At 62.5% G+C, this 18,367-nt stretch overlaps 1 protein-coding gene across 9 annotated transcripts in view; it reads left to right on the top strand.

Annotated features, from left to right (window-relative positions):
- Positions 1-18,367, top strand: part of MCF2L (MCF.2 cell line derived transforming sequence like) — a 142,797-nt gene that overhangs the window by 56,026 nt on the left and 68,404 nt on the right. Inside the window, exon 1 of one of the 9 annotated variants that reach the window (XM_034665495.1) lies at positions 59-781. The exons of the other annotated variants lie outside the window; for them this stretch is intronic. Coding sequence (XP_034521386.1) covers positions 679-781 — 103 coding nt within the window. The 5' untranslated portion in view covers positions 59-678. Of the gene's footprint in view, positions 1-58; positions 782-18,367 lie in introns of those variants that run through there. 9 annotated transcript variants of the gene reach the window in all.

Consider the following 18,367-nt stretch of genomic DNA (forward strand, 5'->3'; position numbering starts at 1 on the left):
AAGCAGTGTTATCATTTCCTTTCTCCCAAGCTGGACACAGGCAGGGGTCACGGATGGAGGAATTTACCAGTTTATTTCAAGAAGGCCTGGGGCTGCTTCCCCTCCCTTCCTCTCGCCTTGTAGTTGTTTGTTTGAACTCGAGACTTCCTAAGCTTGGAAGGTGTTTTTGGCTCGGGCAGTTGGAGCGGGTCCCTGACACTGGGAGCCCCGGCCAGCACAAGCCCCCTTCCGAGGAAGGAAACGCCCAAGCCCTGCAAATAGATCGCTGTGCGGCCTGTGTCCTGCCTGGCAGGGGACAGGCAGGGAGCCGGCAGCAGCCTCTGCGGACGGGCCCTCGCGGGCAGGCGGCTCTGGGCTCCCGGGTGGACTGTCCGAGCCCACAGTCGTTGCAGCTTGAGGCCTGGAGGTGGAGGCTGGGGACTCTGCGAGCTGGTTGGACGCTCTGTTGTTCTTCCTCAGGACTTGGTAAACCCAAGGTCACTGGAGGTCGTGTGCCCAGCTCAGCGTGCAGCGCCGGGGGGGGCGCCCTCCCCCACGCCGCCGGTGCCCGCCTGTTTTCGACTGTCCCCAGTGGAGGCCTGCAGGGCGGTGGGAGCCGTGTGGCTCTGGCTCCGGGGCCACATTCGGCCTTCGCGAGAGCTTGTTGGCCCGTGCACGTCCCTGGAGGAAGACAACAGGATGGCCGCGAGGGGAGCATCTCGGGGGGTTCTCAGGGGCCTCCAGCGTCGGCTCCGGCTGCGGCCCCGGCAGTGCTGGGGGGCCTCGAGGCACCCACAGCCAGGTGAGACGGGATGCGGCGGTGCTGTCTAGGGCGCAGGACCAGGGGCTGGGGGGTCCGTTCAGCGGGTGGGCAGATGTGGGCGGACGTGCAGGAGGGGTCTCACGCATGGTGCCCCCGCTGCCTGGGGGCGTCCTGGGGGGTGGGGGCCTGCCGCAGGGCCTCTGGCATCCTGCCCCAGCGTCTGACCCTGGTGGCCTCCTGGCCTCCCTCCTCGCTGCCGGACATGGGCAGCGGTGCCCTGCCAGGAGCACAGGCTCTGGGGAGTGCGCGCCCCTCTGAAGGACTGGGAATTCTCATGGGGCTCGATGTCGTGTCTTCACGGATTGACCTCCTCCGGAGCCGGGTGTCCTAACAGCTCGAACTGGAGGCAAGAGCCTGACCCTGATTTCTGTCCTTTCTCCCGGGAGGACCCCTCCCTCCTTCAGGGGCCTGGACACGGGAGGTTTGCTGTTGACCTTGGGGCAGCAGCAGGCTCTGTGACCTCGGCATCCCTTCACACAGATGCCCTTGATGTCTGTAAGGTGAGAGACATCAGAAGTAACAGCATCGCCCAGCATCTCCCCCCATTAGGCAGGTGGAGCGTGGCGCTGGCCACGTAGCCTCCCCAGAGGGTGGGCGAAGCGAGTGCGTAAGCTGCAGGGCTGAGCGTGTGGCCTGGTGGGGCTGACGGCCCCTGGCGGGGGTGGACTCAGCCGTGGGCAGAAGGCCTCCCTCTGTTCCCCTCTGGGGCGAGGACGGAGCCTACGGCCTGAAAGCCTGACTGCTTCTGGGTCTTGGCGGTTGTCCCGCACTCACCTGCATCCGTGCACATGTTCAGGGTTAAGTAACGGCCTCGACCCTCTCGTGGATTCCGCCAGCTCTGTAGAGTGAGTGGGGCCATCACGATGGGCCATATGGACCCCTGCCCCACACTCGCTGGGGGTGTGGATGCTGTGTCTGTGCCCCTCCCGGCTTCCCCCCCACCCCTAGCCCACTGTCTGGAGGTCAGCGGACACACGTGGGGGCTCCCCAACTCATCTGACCAGACCCCCGGTGGCCTTGGGGGATCTGTGCTCTGTCTCCGGGAGGGTGGCCCAGAGGACCCCCGACTCTGGAGGACGGGATTATCGTCCTGACACCCGGAGACCGCGTGGGGGAGGGTGACTTCGGGCCTGAGCCTGTCCCACACGTCAGTCATGTGGCCTGGACAGTGGATTTAGTGTCCCAGTGGTGTCCTCTCAGAGGGACGAGGGGCTGCTGACCTGACATGCTTCTCCTTTACTCCTTAGTGCTCATTCGAAGCCTTTGAGGCTGCATGTGCTGGTATTTAAGACCAATGTGGGCGACAGGCAGCTAAGTGCTAAGTGCCTTGTAAGGCCCTGGGTCAGCGAGGCTCCATGCAGCCCTCTCAGCCTCCCTCACTGTCCTGCCCCCTGGCCTCCCTCACCGTCCTGCCCCCCGGCCTCCCTCCTCTCTTGCCCCCTGGCCTCCTACACCGTCCTGCCCTCTGGCCTTCCTCACTGTCCAGCCTGGCCTCCCTGGCATCTCCAGCCTGGCATCTCCTGGCTAAGTCTCCTTGAGCTGCAGGTGTGGCCACCACACCCCTGGGTCCCTGCTGGGTAACTTCTTGCTCTCAGAGAAGCAGTCTTGCCTTGGCTTTCCTTCCTGTCCACAAGTTTGTCCCAGTTCCTTCTTCAAAACCCATCTGTGTGCGAGTGTCTGGGTTGGCTGGCCTCTGCGTCCCTGTGGACAGACCTCACCAGGCAGCCCAGTGACATTCCGTGGTTCGAGCCCTGAAAGAAGCATCATTAGGCTGGGAGATTGATCACCGGCCAGGCTTCAGATACAGTGGAGGATGTGGGGACAGTGCGTCATTGTGAGATCACAGTTTTTGCTGATCCCCAGAAACAGATGTGCCGTTGATCGAGTGGCGGTTGGGGTGGCCTCTGGGATGTCACCTCCATGCTGCCCCACGGGGAGCTGCCACACTGCAGACATGGAACGCTACCTACAGTGGCACCTGAGCACTTGGGGAGGGGCGTCCGGTCTGCGCTCTGCCCTGGGACACTTCTGGCTGAGTGTCAACAAGCAGAGAACACAGATTGTTTTACTTAGAAGTGAAAAATTCTCTCTATGGAAACATGCTTCAGGTTGGCATGGAGAATTTAAACAGAGCCAGAATTATTTAAAAGCAGGAAATAAATACATTTGATGCACCTGGGTGAATCGATCACAGCAAGTGATCACAAAATTTCCCTTTGAGCTTCCTGGTAGCTGATGCGAAAAGGGGGAAAATGTTTGACCACAAGGTCATATGCAAAAACAAAAAATTCTTCTGGAAGGAATTCTAGAAGAAACCAGTAGCTCAGCCGCTCACACTGGAAACACTGGAGCACTCAGTGGTGACGTCTTCGCCATGTTTCCTCTCTTTTAGAAAATCAGTGCACCTTAAAGGTTGTAAAACGTAACAGTAAATTGCAATGAGGCCCTTTCTGAAGTAGGCCAGACAGCTGTGTGTCCCTCCCTGCTGTTCCCGGAGGGCTGAGTGCTGGAGTCGGGGCTGTGACTTAGACCGTCTCTCTCAGTGAGACGGGCCGCCGGCCACACCTCATAGGACCATGTGACCAGCGGCCAGGTCACAGGTGAGCATGGGAGGCGAGGCCACAGCCGCAGGCGAGGGCGCTCTCGGGGACCGTGAGTGTGGGGCTAAGCGCGGTGACACTTGGCCACTGGATCCATTGGGTCTCGCCCATAGCGGCTCTCAGAAAAGCCGGATTTGCAAACCTGGCTTTCCGCTTCTCGGGAACTTCAGGAAGCAGAGCGTGGTTTTGTCTCAGACTTTCCAGAACACTCAGGCGAGGTCTGCTAAGACCTGCAGGAGCGAGGAGAGTGTCCTGCTTTATCTGAAGTGTGTTTATTCAAGGAGATCTTGTGCTGAGAGTCTTGCTTACGGGCTCACACGAGTTGGTAAGGAGAGGTTCCGTGCTCTAGAGAAATCTGCTGATTATCGCTGTTTTCATCATTTTAAATATGGGGCAACTTGGTTGAAGTCACTGCTTTTGACTACCTGCCCCCGGCCTGCTTGGGGAGGGCTTGGCTTAGGCCTGGGGATGGGTCTGGGGCTGAGGCGTCTGGGTCTTTGTGGGGTCTTGGTCCCAGGCACCCACTGTCTAGGGCTTGGACTGCAGTTTAGCAGGGAGCCTGACTGGGTACCTGCTGCCCAGGGTGCTGGACTTGGTCCACTGGCTGGGCCTCTGAGCAGGGACTGGGGGCACACTGCCCCCGTTCCTCTGGAGGCCAGACCCTGTGGTGGGCGGGGCAGGGCAGGCAGTGATGGTGGCACTTGGGGAGGGGCGGCTCAAGCCTTGACTGGACTCCGAGAGAGAGCGTGTCCAGGTGGGGCTCACACTTTGCATCGCAGATGCGTTAGAGACCCACAGACTGAGCAAGTTGGACGGTTTGGGAGGGGCCTTGGGACAGGTGCCTGTGTTTCTGCTCTGCTTACCTTCCTGGGCAAATACGGCCTCCACCTCTGTTTGTTCCCAAACATAGTCACTTGTGTCCGGAGCTTCAGACCTTATCAGATGGAAGCAGGTGGGGACGAGGGGTTACCTTGGACATGTCGGATTCGAGGCTTCCAGCAGGCACGCATCTCTCTGCAGGCGGCGTGGACCTGACCGTCCTGTTGCCGTCACAGCAGCGGGGGGAGTCGCGCCATCAGACGTGTCCCTTCCCCCTGAACCAAGGCTGAGGTGGGTCCGGACGTTCCTTTCTGCTCCGGCGCCCAGAGCTGGCCAGCCGGCCGTGGCTCGTGTACACACGTGGGGTGGGGTCAGCAGATGTCGGCGGCAGGAGGGTAATCACCTTCCAGGGCTTTGTCTCCGCTCTGGGTGAAACGGAAGTAAAAAGTCAGCTGGTCCCTCACACAGATTTAGGGAGCAAAGTTCAGTGGGAGAGGCTCGTGGGCAAGCACAGAGGGCGGCAGGACCGGGCGCAGGAGAGAGCGTCTCCCTGGTGCTGCCGGGCCATGGGGGACAGATGCGCGGCCCGAATCTCCGTGGCGGAGATGAAAAGCTACTATGTCTATTCCGAGTGGTGCTCCTGGCTGCTGTCTGTCGCTGAGGGTGAGTCCCCGGGTCCCGGAACCCGCCGTCCTGTGGGTGGGTCACAGGGCTCCCGCGGCGCCGGCCGTGCCTCCTGCAGAGTGTTCTTACACATCTGCCCTGCAGAAGGGAGGACGTCCTCGTGAGTCACCGGTGATCAGTAGCCCTCGGAGCGGGGAGCAGCCCAGGGAATGGGTGGGGGGGGTAGATGAGCCTTCATCCGAAGTCATCATTCGGTGACTCTGAGTCCCGCCATTGGCTGCCTAAAGCCAGGGACGTCCCTGTGGCTAGCGAGGGTCCGCTCCCTGGCTGGCCCGAACCGGACAGCAGGGAGCTCGGCCAGCACCAAGCCCATCGGAGCTGAGCCGACCTCGTTCGCGCTCCACGTGCAAAGGTCCACACGTAACGTGCAGACAGAACAGAAGCCGCCGGCTACTTGGTATCGATGATCCCCTGACAGAGGGACATGCGGGTGCCTGAGCAGGCGGTCGGTGGCACTGTAGGTCAAGTGCGGTTTGGTGACACAAAGGTGCTTCTGTGGTCAGCTTTCTGGGGAGCCACAGAGCCCAGCGAATCCCCTGGAGCCCCCGGCCATGCACGGGGGCTGAGCAGGTCTCCCGTCCGCGGACGGACTCCTCCGTTCACCCCCGAGGTTCACAAACCCTGCCGTGGTGTGGTGAGGGACGCTGTGTCTTTCCTGGCCGACTGCCGTCCCGTCTGTGGCAAGAGACGTCTTAGGTCTCTGTGACCAGGCTGGGGGGTCACAGCCCCATGAGGACAGGCCCTTCATTGGACCCGTTCATCTCGTTGCAGATGGAGAGCTTTGCGAGGGTTAAAGTTGTGCCTCGGTGTCTCATCTGAACCCACAGACGTGGAGGGCCGGGTTGTAGTTGTCAGAAACATTGCTCGTCTGGGGGGCCGTCAGGAGTGTGGGCGCTGGCGGGCAACGTGAGCAGGCCCTTGGGTTTGCCTCGGGGCCCACGGTTGGCCCCATTGCTGTTGTTTCTGTGACATGTGATGATGGTGGCAGGCACTAAGCTGGGGGGCACAGGAAGGTGATGGACCTGGCAGGGTTCCCCCGAGGACCCCCACGAGGGCCAGCATGGCTCAACTCAGAGAGGGGCTTGGCCTCCGAGCGGAGTGGGGGCAGAAGCCTGGACTCCAGGGGTCCATTTGTGCAATAATCACGCACTTCTCCCTGCAGGGAAACTGAAGTTCAGTCAGGGTGGTCATGTCCGTGGAGGTTAAGGGCCGAAGTCAGTGAGTGGGCCAAGCCCAGAGTGGACAAGACAGCCTTCAGCACAGGGGACAGAGGTGTTCCTTGCTTCCCACCCGGTGTCCAGAGCAGCCCTGCACGGCCCCGGCCACATCCCCCAGGGACGGAGAGCCCCCGCGAATGGGAGCCACCCGCTCGTGGCCAGGGTCTCCATTTGTGCTGTGCCAAGAAATAAGCCACAGGACCGTATGGGCCTTCCGTGCAAGTCGGCTTAGGACCTGCGGATGTGGCGCTTGTAGCCCCAGACTGCCCTGCGGGGCAGGATCGCCCCCGGAGCTGCCTGGCCTGTGGTGTGATGGGCAGGTGCCCAGGGTCCAGACATCGTGGGCCTGGCACTCTTCCCCAGACGAGGGCGATGGCATGGGGCTGTCCCTGGAGGGGCGCTGGTGGCCAGGGCGGGGCAGCGTTCTGGGTGCTCCGGGTCCAGGTGGGCAGGAGTCTTCTGGGGGCAGCGCGTCCCCGCCGCTCCTGCCTCACTTTCCGGAGGCTCCTCTTTCCAAATAGTTGGTGCCCCTTCTGTGCTGCGAGGTGGATGCTGCAGCCCCCCAGGGCCTCCCAGCTTACCTGCAGCAGAATTTGGGTTTATTCTCAGTCCTTTTCCCCTTTCCTTTTCCCCCCGGTGTCCACATTCTGCTCCTGCCACCTCCATGCTGCGGCCCCTGAGACTGAGAGCGGCGGCCTCGTGGCTGGGAGGCCACGCAGGTGCCTTTCTTCCCACGCGGCTCAGAGCTCTCGCCTGGAAATGGGAGTGAAGTCAGGGTGGCGGGACAGGGGTTGCCCTTCTGGAGCCCCGGGACCAGGCGGCCCCGCATGCTGACCTGGGAGCAGGGCCCGGGATGTGGCCCAGGGTGGCTGCGCAGCATGTGGGAGCCCACGCTTGACCAGAGAGCCACCCAAAGGTGCTGTCAGGTGGGAGTGCTGTGAGAGCCGGACCTTTCCAGGGATGCAGGTGCTCTGAGGACAGAGACGCGTGAGTGTGTTGGAAAGCCTGGCGTCCGTCAAGCTGGGACAAGATTCCCCAGTGAGGGGCGCCTGGGTGGCACAGCTGTTAAGCGCCTGCCTTCGGCTCAGGGCGTGATCCCGGCATTATGGTATCGAGTCCCACATCGGGCTCCTCTGCTGGGAGCCTGCTTCTTCCTCCCCCACTCCCCCTGCTTGTGTTCCCTCTCTCGCTGGCTGTCTCTCTGTCAAAATAAAAAAAAAAAAAAGATTCCCCAGTGAGCCTTGTCACCATCGTCATGACGCTGCGGGGGGGGGTCGTGCGTGCCCCAACATCCGTGGAGCCACAGTCATGGAGGCACTGGGGCTCTGGGTGTGGCTGCTTCTGCCGGGACACAGGGCACTTTAAGCCCTGCTGCATCCACGTTTTCCCTGATATGGTGGGCAGAGAGGTCAAGTTAGCGCCTCCAGCAGGCATGCGTGAGCCCTTCCTGCGCGGCTGTGTGTGCCCATGGGCATGGTGGCACGCGGACGGACCGCCAGCCCCAGGGACCCCGTGGAGGACTTTCTGCATCGAGTAGGAGATCAAGCTCAGTGTCTGGGGCCTTTCGTGCGAGATGCAAGGACTGAGTTCGGTGACATTTTCTTGTGGCACAGCGGTCAGTCCCGTGGTTGGGATCCACAGTCAGCCTCGTCCCTCCTGGCAACAGCGTGAGTGACGGAGCTCCTCTCTGTCACCGTCCTGTGCTGAAAGACCCAGAGGGTTTAGGAACCACGTCGGCAACGCAAGTGTAAATCTCGTCGTGGAATCATCGCCCTAAATCCTGCGGCATCTGTAGGCGGGAGGCAGGGAGACGGCTTTTCCACATCTCTAGAGAAGGCAGGTTTTTCAGACACAGAGTGTAAAGAACGTGCTGAGAAGAACCAGCAGACGCCCGTCCTGCACGTGGCTCCGGGCTGGTCGCGGTAGAAGGCTTCGATGCAGCCCGTTTGCCGTTCGAAATGCCCGTGAGGGATTTACTCGTGTGAAGAAACCTTTAGTTTCCAAGATTGCTTGAAAGAGGTGCTTGGAGTACTCTCCGGGACTTCTCTGTAGGAGCGAGTTTTCAGAAAAACCAACGAGTTTTTGTATTAAGCTAAGAACAAACGAATTCGTAAGACATTCCGGGGCCTGAGAAGGGCTGCTCTGCACCTCTCGGCAGCAGACACAGAGTGTCTGCTGTGGGCCGGACCCAGGCTTGGTGCTGCAGGGAAAGGGGCCATCATCAGCCTGCGTGGTCTCTGCAGACTGGGGGGCATAATCCAGAGCTCTGAGAACCTGCCCGGGCTACTGAGAAGTTCGTGGATGAGATTCCTAAACTGAAACGGGACTCCTGGAAACCTGCTCCTTGCCCTGGGAGAAGCGGCCCCTGGCAGCCACGTGACAGTCCACGAGGTCTGCACCCAGGCCCATGGCACCTGCTGGCTGCTCACACCTGGCGGCCACTGGGACGGGAGCGGAGGCATGCCTGCTCCAGGAGGCATGGTCTGAGCTAAACCCGACAGCGGGCCAGGCGTCGGCACAGGACTCGGTGAGTGCCCGAGGGAAAGCTGGCCAGCGGCCGTCCTCTTTGGCCCCTTGTGCTCCACGTGGGGCTGACCTAATTCCCCGGTCTTGGGGCGTTTTCCTGAATGGCATGGACACCTTTCAAGCCCATTTTCCAGGTGCATTTTCCATTCTGTGCAGGAAGAAAGGGAGGTGTTTTTTTTTAGCGCAACTTCATTAATATGTTGGAAATGTGACCAGAAGTTGTTAAACTTTCCAGAAATCTATCAGACAGTTGTGTACGGACGGGATGAAAAAGGCGTCGTAAACGGACAGCTTAAAATGCAGTTGACATTTGCCTTTCAGCTGCACGGGAGCCGCGGGGGGCCGCAGGAGCGGGGGGCAGCAGGTGGCCGTTGAGGGCGCCTGCTGAGGTGCCCGCCCAAGGGGTCCAGCTTGTCTTGGTCCCAGCCACGAGCCCCCTTGGCAGTGCTTGGTCAACATTTGGGGTTTCAGGCCATGAGCACAATTTGTTGGGTTTTATTTTGTACACTCTTCGGTAATCTTGTCATATTTAAAACAAGGAAAGTATTGCTTTTATTACTAGAAACCCGTGTGCCCTTGACAATAAGCCGAGCTGTTGCCGCAAGGCCTGTCCGTCCCTCTGATAATGTCCAGTCGTCACTTCTTGAGGGCAGATTTTGGGGAATGTGCAGGACCTGTGGCAGGATCCAGCCGAACGGGGTGTAAAACAGCTTCTCAGCCGGGTCTTCTTCATGGAACTGACACAGAATGTTCTGGTGTGCATTTCTGGGGGGCATATGGCACTTTACTTAATTCAGCCCCCCCTCTGCCACTCTGTTAATCAGTCCCTTTTTATCGTATCGACACAACATCAAAAACACCAAAAAGCTCGTTTATGCTCTGGTGTTAAGAGCACGACTTTGACGTTGTCTTTGAGCTCTGAGCAAGATAGAAGGAGATGTTGCGTCCCCAGCTGGTGCGTGTCTCCCGTCTGCGGGTCTGCCGAGCGCTTAGGACGGCGCAGATTCTAAAACGCTCACCATCCGGCCTTGCTTCATCGGCACCAGCACACGCCGGGCGTCATGCTCGAGCTCAGGATATCGGGTAAAGGAGCACGCGTGTTATATGAGCACGGGAGCCGCGAGGTGCGGATGGGGTTCCGGGCTGCCCTGGCAGTGGCCAGAGAGGCAGGTGGGGATTCGGTCCAGGACCTCGACTTCTCACTGGAGACACGGGGGCTTCAGGCAGAGATGTGCGTGTGGAAGCGGGTGGCATACGGAGAGACTGGGGCAGGAGCTGGGGACAGTGTGGGCCACGGGCCACGGGGCTCTGAGCCACAGCGGTAGCCACGGAGGGGTGGGTGCCGCGGGAGAGACTGCTGGGAGGAGGGACGGAGTGTGGGTGTCTTTGGGGGACTGGGGGGGTGGTGCTGTTGAAGGAAAGGGACATCAGAGCTGGAGGTTGGGTGAGGGAGCCCTATTTTAGGACCGGAAGCATCCGTGAGAGCTGGAACGTAGGTCTGAAGGTGGCGGGTCAGCCTCACTGGTGACATCACAAATACCAGGAACGGAGGGCGGGTAAGGCAGCGGGGAACACGGGAGCCGCAGCCTGTGGACAAGTCTCACCCAACGTAAAACGGAACCGCCACATAAACCGCCTCACTTACAGAGGAAAAGCAGGTGTGGCTTGGCCGGGTCCTGAAGCCCGGCGTTGTCACCGGGGAAACTAGCCCCACGGATCGGTCTGCCTTGCTTCCCACGACTGCGCGGCTCTACCATGATCTCAAAGTAGACGCTTCATTCAAAAGCCATGAGAGCCCCTTGGGAAGATGCCGCGCCGAGGCCGGCTTCCGCCTGTCCAGCCTGCCGCGGGAACCGCCGCCGGCCCCTCCCTGGCCGCCTCGCCACCCGACTGCAGCTGTTCCGTGCCTCACGCGGGCCAGGGGACCGCCGGCGATTTCTGGGGTAAAACAAGGACCGCCTGGTGGTTCACCACCCAGAGAAGCTTCTGCTGGCGGTTCTGGTTGTGACGGCTTCTCAGGCTCCCTCTGTCCTGCCTGGGGTCACAGTCCCTTCACGGCCACGCGTGGCCGGCCCGTGGAAGCTGTGTGCGCAGCGGCCCTCCTGCGGGTCTGCAGGGCGTCCACACTCGGGCTGGCGCGCTGGCGGGGACATGCCTGCTGGGGGACGTCCCACCGGAGCTGGGTGGTGGCGAGGTCCCAGGGAGCCCCCGGGGGAGTCTGGTGTGGTCCCGGGGCCGCAGCCGGGGGCAGCTCAGCTTCCCAGGAATGACGAGCCGGCCTGGTGAAAGCAGCCACAGCACGGCGACAAGGAAGTCTGGGGTCACGATTAGGGTGGTCTTTAAGGGGCTGAATCGGGTCTATGAAGATAGAGTTCATGGTTGGTCAGCGGAGCACAACACGCAGAGAAAACAGAACTATGAACTGGGGGCTGGGGAGGTGAGGACAAAACAGGAGTCCTGACACAGACGAGAACGGACGGCAGGATTCCAGAGCCTGGAGGGGACGCTCGGAGGTGTGGAAGGCTCTGCAGCCCCTGGCAGCCAGGCCCCCAGGGACGCACCTCTGAGCGCTGCCCACCACCTCCCCTTCCCTGCAGGGCAGAAGCTCATGGGTGCACCTGGACACCGCAGGTCTGACGTGAAGGTTTGTGCCTCAGCAGGAGTGTGGACGGCACTGGGGGACGCGCCTGAGGCTGGAGCCTCCTTACTGTGGTTCAGGCCTTCCGTTCGCCCTGGGGAGCCGCTCGCCTTGTCCCACTGCTTGGGGACCTGGGTGAGGCCCTGTCCCAAGGCCAGACCCCTGCCTGAGGGTCATCTCAGGACGAAGGCAGGCCTGAGAACGACATTGTGGGTTCTCTGGGGTACTCTGAAGGCCTCCTCACCCCACAGACAGCCTGCGCTGTCTAGACCAGCTGGCACGGCCTCAGTGTGCCTGGGTGGTGTCTGGAGGCTGCTGGCTGGGTTCCCATGCCCAGTGGGCCCCCACCTCGCTGTGCACTGAGGCAAAGGGGCTCAGTCATCCCATCCATAAGATAGGCACGATGGCACATTTCTTGGAGAGCCGTGGGGGCCGCTGCAGTTTGCCCGAGGTCAGTGTCAGGGACGCCCCGCCCTCCTCACCGTCTCCTCCTCATGCCGCACTGCGTCCTCTGATGCAGGAGGTCCCGTCCGTCGTTAGTCTGCACCCCGCCCCCTGCCACCAGGGCTCCGAGACGTCTACAGGAGCCTCTGACAACGGGGAGGTAAAGGGTGGGGTTCCCACAGAGCAGCCGGCACCGGCTCGCGACCCTCGGCCTCAGTCCACGCCGGTATACGGCACTGCTTGCTTAGTGAGTGCTGGGAGCAGTGGGGAGGGAACCACTGGCTCGGGCCACCGGCACCTCGGTCCCTGTCACTGTCCGTGGCAGAGCCCAGTCACCTGTGTGGTCTAAGACTCTGCCCACAAAGACCTGACTCTTTCCCTCAAGGTCACCGCAAGGCTGCGGCGAACTGCCAGCCGCTCCCCCAGGCTGGGAGGCCATCCCTGCACTCATGACCCCAGGAGGGAGAGCTGGAGGTGTCAGGGGAGGGATCTGCCCCTAGCTGCCCGTCTGTGCCCCGGGGGACTGCAGGGAAGGAGGGTGGGTCCCAGGGAGGCCAAAGCCCCAACTGTGTGCACTGCCTGCCCACCCTGGGGTCACGTGGGACAGTGGGTCACGGCCAAGGACACTCCCAGTGCTGCCGTTGGAACTGCCTTGTGTGTCCAGCTGAGCCGTGAGCCCGTGGGACCCCGCAGGAGCCCACGGAGCCCTTGGGACACCATTGTCCTGCCCTTCCCATGAGACGAACTCATTTTGGGAACAGCTTTGAGTGCATGGTGTCCCTCCTGAGGGGTCCCCCTGAGGCCACATCCATCCTTCCATCTGCTCTCCGTGGCCGTGGACCTCTTCCTCAGATGCACATCTGAGGGCCTGTGGGCACAGGCCCCTTGGCGCCTGCTCCGAGGCTCCGATGTGCGCCAACACCCAGCTGCAGCCACCCGCTGTTTCCTGGTTGTTGCGGGCAAGGCCCTGCCTGCCTGTCACCGGCTCCTCCCTCTCCCGCCACCCCCACGAAACTCCCGCTCAGACCTCCAGACACGCCCGACACCAGCTCTGGCTTCCGTGTGCCACTGGAGCCACCCCGTCCCGAACCTCTCCAATGAGGAGACTGACATGCAGCTTGGTGTTTGGGTTCGGAGTCCAGAATTCTCATAGGGAGCCCCGGTGGGTCCTGAGACCCAGGCCACCGTGGTCCAGCCCTGAAAAGCATGGGTCACCTCTCTGCGCCTTGCTCAGTCCGCACACAAAATGCTGCTTGGGCCCTCCTGATGGTGGGGGGCCACTGCTGCCGTTCCCGGCCGGGAATAGCCCTGAGCTGCCGTCTGAGTCCTGGACACCTGCCGCCCGCTCCCCAGGGCGAGGCCCACTTGCTCCTGGACCCACGGGCGTCCCCCAAAGGGAGGGAATCAGCCTCACCCTGCCGGCGTCCACGCCTACGGTGGCATTTTAATTAACCGACGGCTCCAGCTGTGTTTGCTCTCTGCCATATGTGCCCAACCCCAGCGCCCACCCGGATTCGTTAGGGGTGTGACGTGAAGTTGTTGATCCAGGAGGAGAACGCGGCTCCTGCCAGGTCACGCCAGGTCGCAGCTTATGCCCTCTGGAGGGGAGCGATGGGTCCCAGGCCCTGCCTGGAGGAAGAAGCAGCTCATCGTGGGGTGACAGTCCCTGCAGCGTATGTGTTTTTCCAATCAGGCACACAGAGCCTTTCTGTTTAGTTCGTGGAGACCGGGCAGGGGGTCCCTGGGGGCCACGTGTCTGCTCAGTGGGCGGGGGGGGGGCAGCCAGGTCACCAGGTTCTCACTGGCCTCCTCCCCCGGGCCTTGACGAACGTACAGAGAAAGTACGAAGCTGACGTGGAAGAAGAAGGGGAGCTGAGAGCGGGTCAGGGTGGTGGGGTCGGGGTGCCCGGTGTCTGACGAGGAAGCGGGTCAGGGTGGTGGGGTCGGGGTGCCCGGTGTCTGACGAGGAGGCTGGGTCAGGGTGGTGGGGTCGGGGTGCCCGGAGTCTGACGAGGAAGCGGGTCAGGGTGGTGGGGTCGGGGTGCCCGGAGTCTGACGAGGAAGCTGNGGGTGGTGGGGTCGGGGTGCCCGGTGTCTGACGAGGAGGCCGGGTCAGGGTGGTGGGGTCGGGGTGCCCGGAGTCTGACGAGGAAGCGGGTCAGGGTGGTGGGGTCGGGGTGCCCGGAGTCTGACGAGGAGGCTGGGTCAGGGTGGTGGGGTCGGGGTGCCCGGTGTCTGACGAGGAAGCGGGTCAGGGTGGTGGGGTCGGGGTGCCCGGTGTCTGACGAGGAAGCGGGTCAGGGTGGTGGGGTCGGGGTGCCCGGTGTCTGACGAGGAAGCGGGTCAGGGTGGTGGGGTCGGGGTGCCCGGTGTCTGACGAGGAAGCGGGTCAGGGTGGTGGGGTCGGGGTGCCCGGTGTCTGACGAGGAAGCGGGTCAGGGTGGTGGGGTCGGGGTGCCCGGTGTCTGACGAGGAAGCGGGTCAGGGTGGTGGGGTCGGGGTGCCCGGTGTCTGACGAGGAAGCGGGTCAGGGTGGTGGGGTCGGGGTGCCCGGTGTCTGACGAGGAAGCGGGTCAGGGTGGTGGGGTCGGGGTGCCCGGTGTCTGACGAGGAAGCGGGTCAGGGTGGTGGGGTCGGGGTGCCCGGTGTCTGACGAGGAAGCGGGTCAGGGTGGTGGGGTCGGGGTGCCCGGTGTCTGACGAGGAAGCGGGTCAGGGTGGTGGGGTCGGGGTGCCCGGTGTCTGACGAGGAAGCGGGTCAGGGTGGTGGGGTCGGGGTGCCCGGTGTCTGACGAGGAAGCGGGTCAGGGTGGTGGGGTCGGGGTGCCCGGTGTCTGACGAGGAAGCGGGTCAGGGTGGTGGGGTCGGGGTGCCCGGTGTCTGACGAGGAAGCGGGTCAGGGTGGTGGGGTCGGGGTGCCCGGTGTCTGACGAGGAAGCGGGTCAGGGTGGTGGGGTCGGGGTGCCCGGTGTCTGACGAGGAAGCGGGTCAGGGTGGTGGGGTCGGGGTGCCCGGTGTCTGACGAGGAAGCGGGTCAGGGTGGTGGGGTCGGGGTGCCCGGTGTCTGACGAGGAAGCGGGTCAGGGTGGTGGGGTCGGGGTGCCCGGTGTCTGACGAGGAAGCGGGTCAGGGTGGTGGGGTCGGGGTGCCCGGTGTCTGACGAGGAGGCTGGGTCAGGGTGGTGGGGTCGGGGTGCCCGGTGTCTGACGAGGAGGCTGGGTCTGTGCTGACAGGGCTCCCCAAGCTGCTGGGCTGATGGGCCGGTTTGGAATCAGATGGGAAGGAAGCCTGAGGGGAAGAGGGAGGAACGCCCTGACCCGGGGCGGCACCATCTCAGGAGAAGCAGCTGCGGCAGAAGGATCCGGAGGAGGGCTGGGGTGCAGGGGAGGGGTGGGAGGGTGGGAGGGAGGCTGCAGGAGGAGCACAGGGTCCCAAGGACCCAGCAGCCACCGTGTCCAGCTTCACCTGCTGCCCGCAGAGCAGACACCTGCCTGCCCGGATTGTGGTGATGAGACAAGGCGAGTGGTGCTGGGAGGGGCCGTGCCTGGTGCCCCAGTGTAGGAAGCAGGCCTCCCAGCACGTCTTCTGGCAGAAACTGGCTGGAGTGGGCTCTGGTTGTGCCTCCTGCATCCCTGTCATCAGGGCCTGGACCCTATATTCAAGTCATGCAAGTATTTTTGTAGGGTTCAAGGGACATAGGTCTGCCCGTGAGATTGCACCGTGCCTGGCTCAGCTTTTCTTGTACCCCAGGATGAGAACGGATTAGTGCCAAGCCCCCGTATCAGTCAGGTGCAGCAGCCAGGATGGGCTGGGGGTGCTGGGGGCTGGGGTTGTTTGGGGCTGGGGGTGCCCGGGGCTTGGGGATGCCCTGGGCTGCAAGGTGCCCGGGCTATGGAGTCCTCAGGGCTGGGGTGCTCGGGGCTGCGGGGTCCTTGGGGCTAGGGGTGAAGAATTTGACCAATACCGCTGCGTTTCCTCCCTTAAGTCAGCAAGCCCTGTTTGGTGAAGTACGGGGCCTGTCACTTCAGGCCGAGGCAGCCTCTGCGGGTCGTTGTACCCTTGACCCCGGAGAGACCGGGCCTCCCAGTCACCAGGCTTCTCCCCGGGGAAGATAGACGGAGGCCCCGAAACGCCTCTCAGGGAAAACATCTTCACAACCAGGAATGCTGGCAATGGGATGCAGTCACGCAAACTGCCCCACAAGGCCGGAGTCCACAGGGCGGCCACCATAGCACTTAACTCACACTCACCCCGCCCTGTGAGCCCTGACCCTCCTCGATTCTCTGCGGTCTCTGCCTCCTTCCCATCCCCTACCAGGGCAGACTGTGGGGCAGAGCTACTGAAGTTGTCTCCCTTGTTAGTGAGAAAGGTTTGACTGTCCGATGCAACCCAGTGAACAATGTTTACATCTTAAGGGAAAACCTTCTTGGCCCAACAGCGGGCTCTGTGCACGGAGCTCTGGCCCCAGTGGCTTCACCGCCTGTCACACAAAGCCGAACACAATGTGGCTCTGGGACAGTGTTTCAGAGAAAAGTAACTTGGATCAGCTGATCAGGGTTGATGTCTGTGAACCCTAGAGCGGTGCGCCCACCCGCCAACCCTGTGTTGAATGCGTCCCCAGCCCCAACTCCGGGCTCTAAGCTCAGCTGTCCCCACAGTATGGAGTGCTGTCCCCAGGCCATCGTCTGAGGCTCTGCAGGGCTCGAGCGACTGACCCGTTCCCAGAGCTGGCCCCTGACCCTGGAGACTTGGCCGGAAAGGCCAGCGTGTCCTTCAGGCCCCACAGCCCTGCCCTGGAGCCCAGGCTCCCCACACATTTGCACCCCAGAGAACACAGCTCCAGGAACAGGGGGAAGCCAGACACAGAGCCTCAGGTCCTCAGATGCCTGGACGGCTCGTGCATGAGAAGAAAGCCCTGGTGGGCACCAAGGAAAGACCACAGTAGCAGTGGACACAGCAGTGGAGGGCCAGGCGCGGGTGCAGTGAGCACGTGGGGCAGTGACCCTGGCATGGGGTGCACCTGCTCCTAGGAGCCAGACCTGCACCCCCAGGGCCTCCAGAGCGGCAGCCAGGCCTGGACAATGCGCTACAGAGAAAATGCCCATGTACCTGGTGCCTCTGCACCCTCCTTACTTCTCGACTCCCCCACCTGTGACCAAAGCCACTTAACACGCATGTGCTGGGCCAGCTCTGGGCGCTGGTCTTGGAGCGGGAGCTGAAGACCAGAAGCAGGGAGAGCCCACCTGGGGCAGGCCTCTGGGGCAGCCGCACAAGGACCTGCTTGGAGCAGGTGTGAGCGCTGTAGACACAAGCCACGAGGGCAGGACGGGGTGGGCGTGAGTGCCTCGGACATGGAGCTGCAGGGTATGAGGGTGGGTCACAGTTTGGCGGGTGGGTGAGGGGAGTCCCTCCAAGAAGGACACATGTGGGGAAACACTCAAAAGTGGGTCACGGATCAGCTCCGTGGGTGTTCGGAGCAAAGAGTCCAGTCTATCTCATTAATAGTGTGGGATTTGTCCTGGCCCTTCACTGACTGTGGCCAGGGCTAGGGGTGTAGCTCGTGCACCACGGCCCCACGTTTGGAGCGGTGGCGTCTGGCCACTCACTTCCTGCCCCCGTGCCCCCCCCCAGGCCTCTGCCACACGTTACTAGGATGAATGAATCCCATGTCTGCAGAGGGAAGACCTTCCACCAGCAGCTTCCTCTGAAAGCTCCACGTCGTGGGTCTGAGGGGGACGTGTTTTAGAGGACAGCGTTTGCTGGCTTTGCGTGAGCCCCAGGGTCTGCGTCCTAGAAGCTCAGCAGAGGCACAGGGGGTCGCTAGGAGCCCACAAGCCCTGGGCCTGGGGCCTGGAGGCCTGTGCCGCTGCGTCAGCCCCTCCTGGTGGGCAAACCAGGAAAACAGAGGTGCCACGGGACTGACCACATGTGTTTCCTGAGAAGTGTGGGCTGCCGGGCTGGAGGGTCGGCCGTGGACGTAGTCAGTAGTGAGTCCAATGATCAGGAGCTGGGGCTGGAGCTCTGCTCTCTCCAGGGGGCCGTTCTCTCGACCGGGTGGCAGAAAGGGGGCTGTGCGGTCCCGGGTGCGAGACTCTTCTCCTGCCCAGGCCTGGCGTGCTATTGGGACTGTCCACCCAGCAGGCTGTGGGGGAACTCTAGGCCAGGCGTGGCCACCCTTCCCGGATGCAGGACGAGTGAGCGGGCGTGGTGGCAGCAGAGGAGCCAGCCCTGCCCGGCCCAGGTGCAGACGGCCCCCGGCTGAGGTCACGGCCTGCCGTGGCTGCTGCCTTCCGCAGAGCACAGCGGGCTGCTGGAGGCCCTGGGCCGCACACCCAGGCCTTGGCCACGAGAGCCTGCGGTGGTGTGGGAGTGGGGGGCGCGGGCAGGAACATCACTGTAGCCCTTCCCTCCACCCTGCGCCCCTGTCCTCCTGCTGAAAAGCCACGTCCCTTCTGGTGGCAGAGCCTTGGCTCTGACACCTTCTTTCCCAGAGCCGCTTCGGTTGCTGGTTACTTCTGGGTGGGCCTCCCTGTGTGCTGACTTGGAGGTGTCCCTGGCCCAGGGCCTGCCCAGTGCCGTGGGGGAGCTGCGCCAGGGTCTGGGATCTGGTGGACCTGCTGCATTGCGACCGGGGCCCC

Source organism: Ailuropoda melanoleuca, chromosome 7 (assembly GCF_002007445.2).
Source record: "Ailuropoda melanoleuca isolate Jingjing chromosome 7, ASM200744v2, whole genome shotgun sequence".
NCBI lineage: Eukaryota > Metazoa > Chordata > Mammalia > Carnivora > Ursidae > Ailuropoda > Ailuropoda melanoleuca.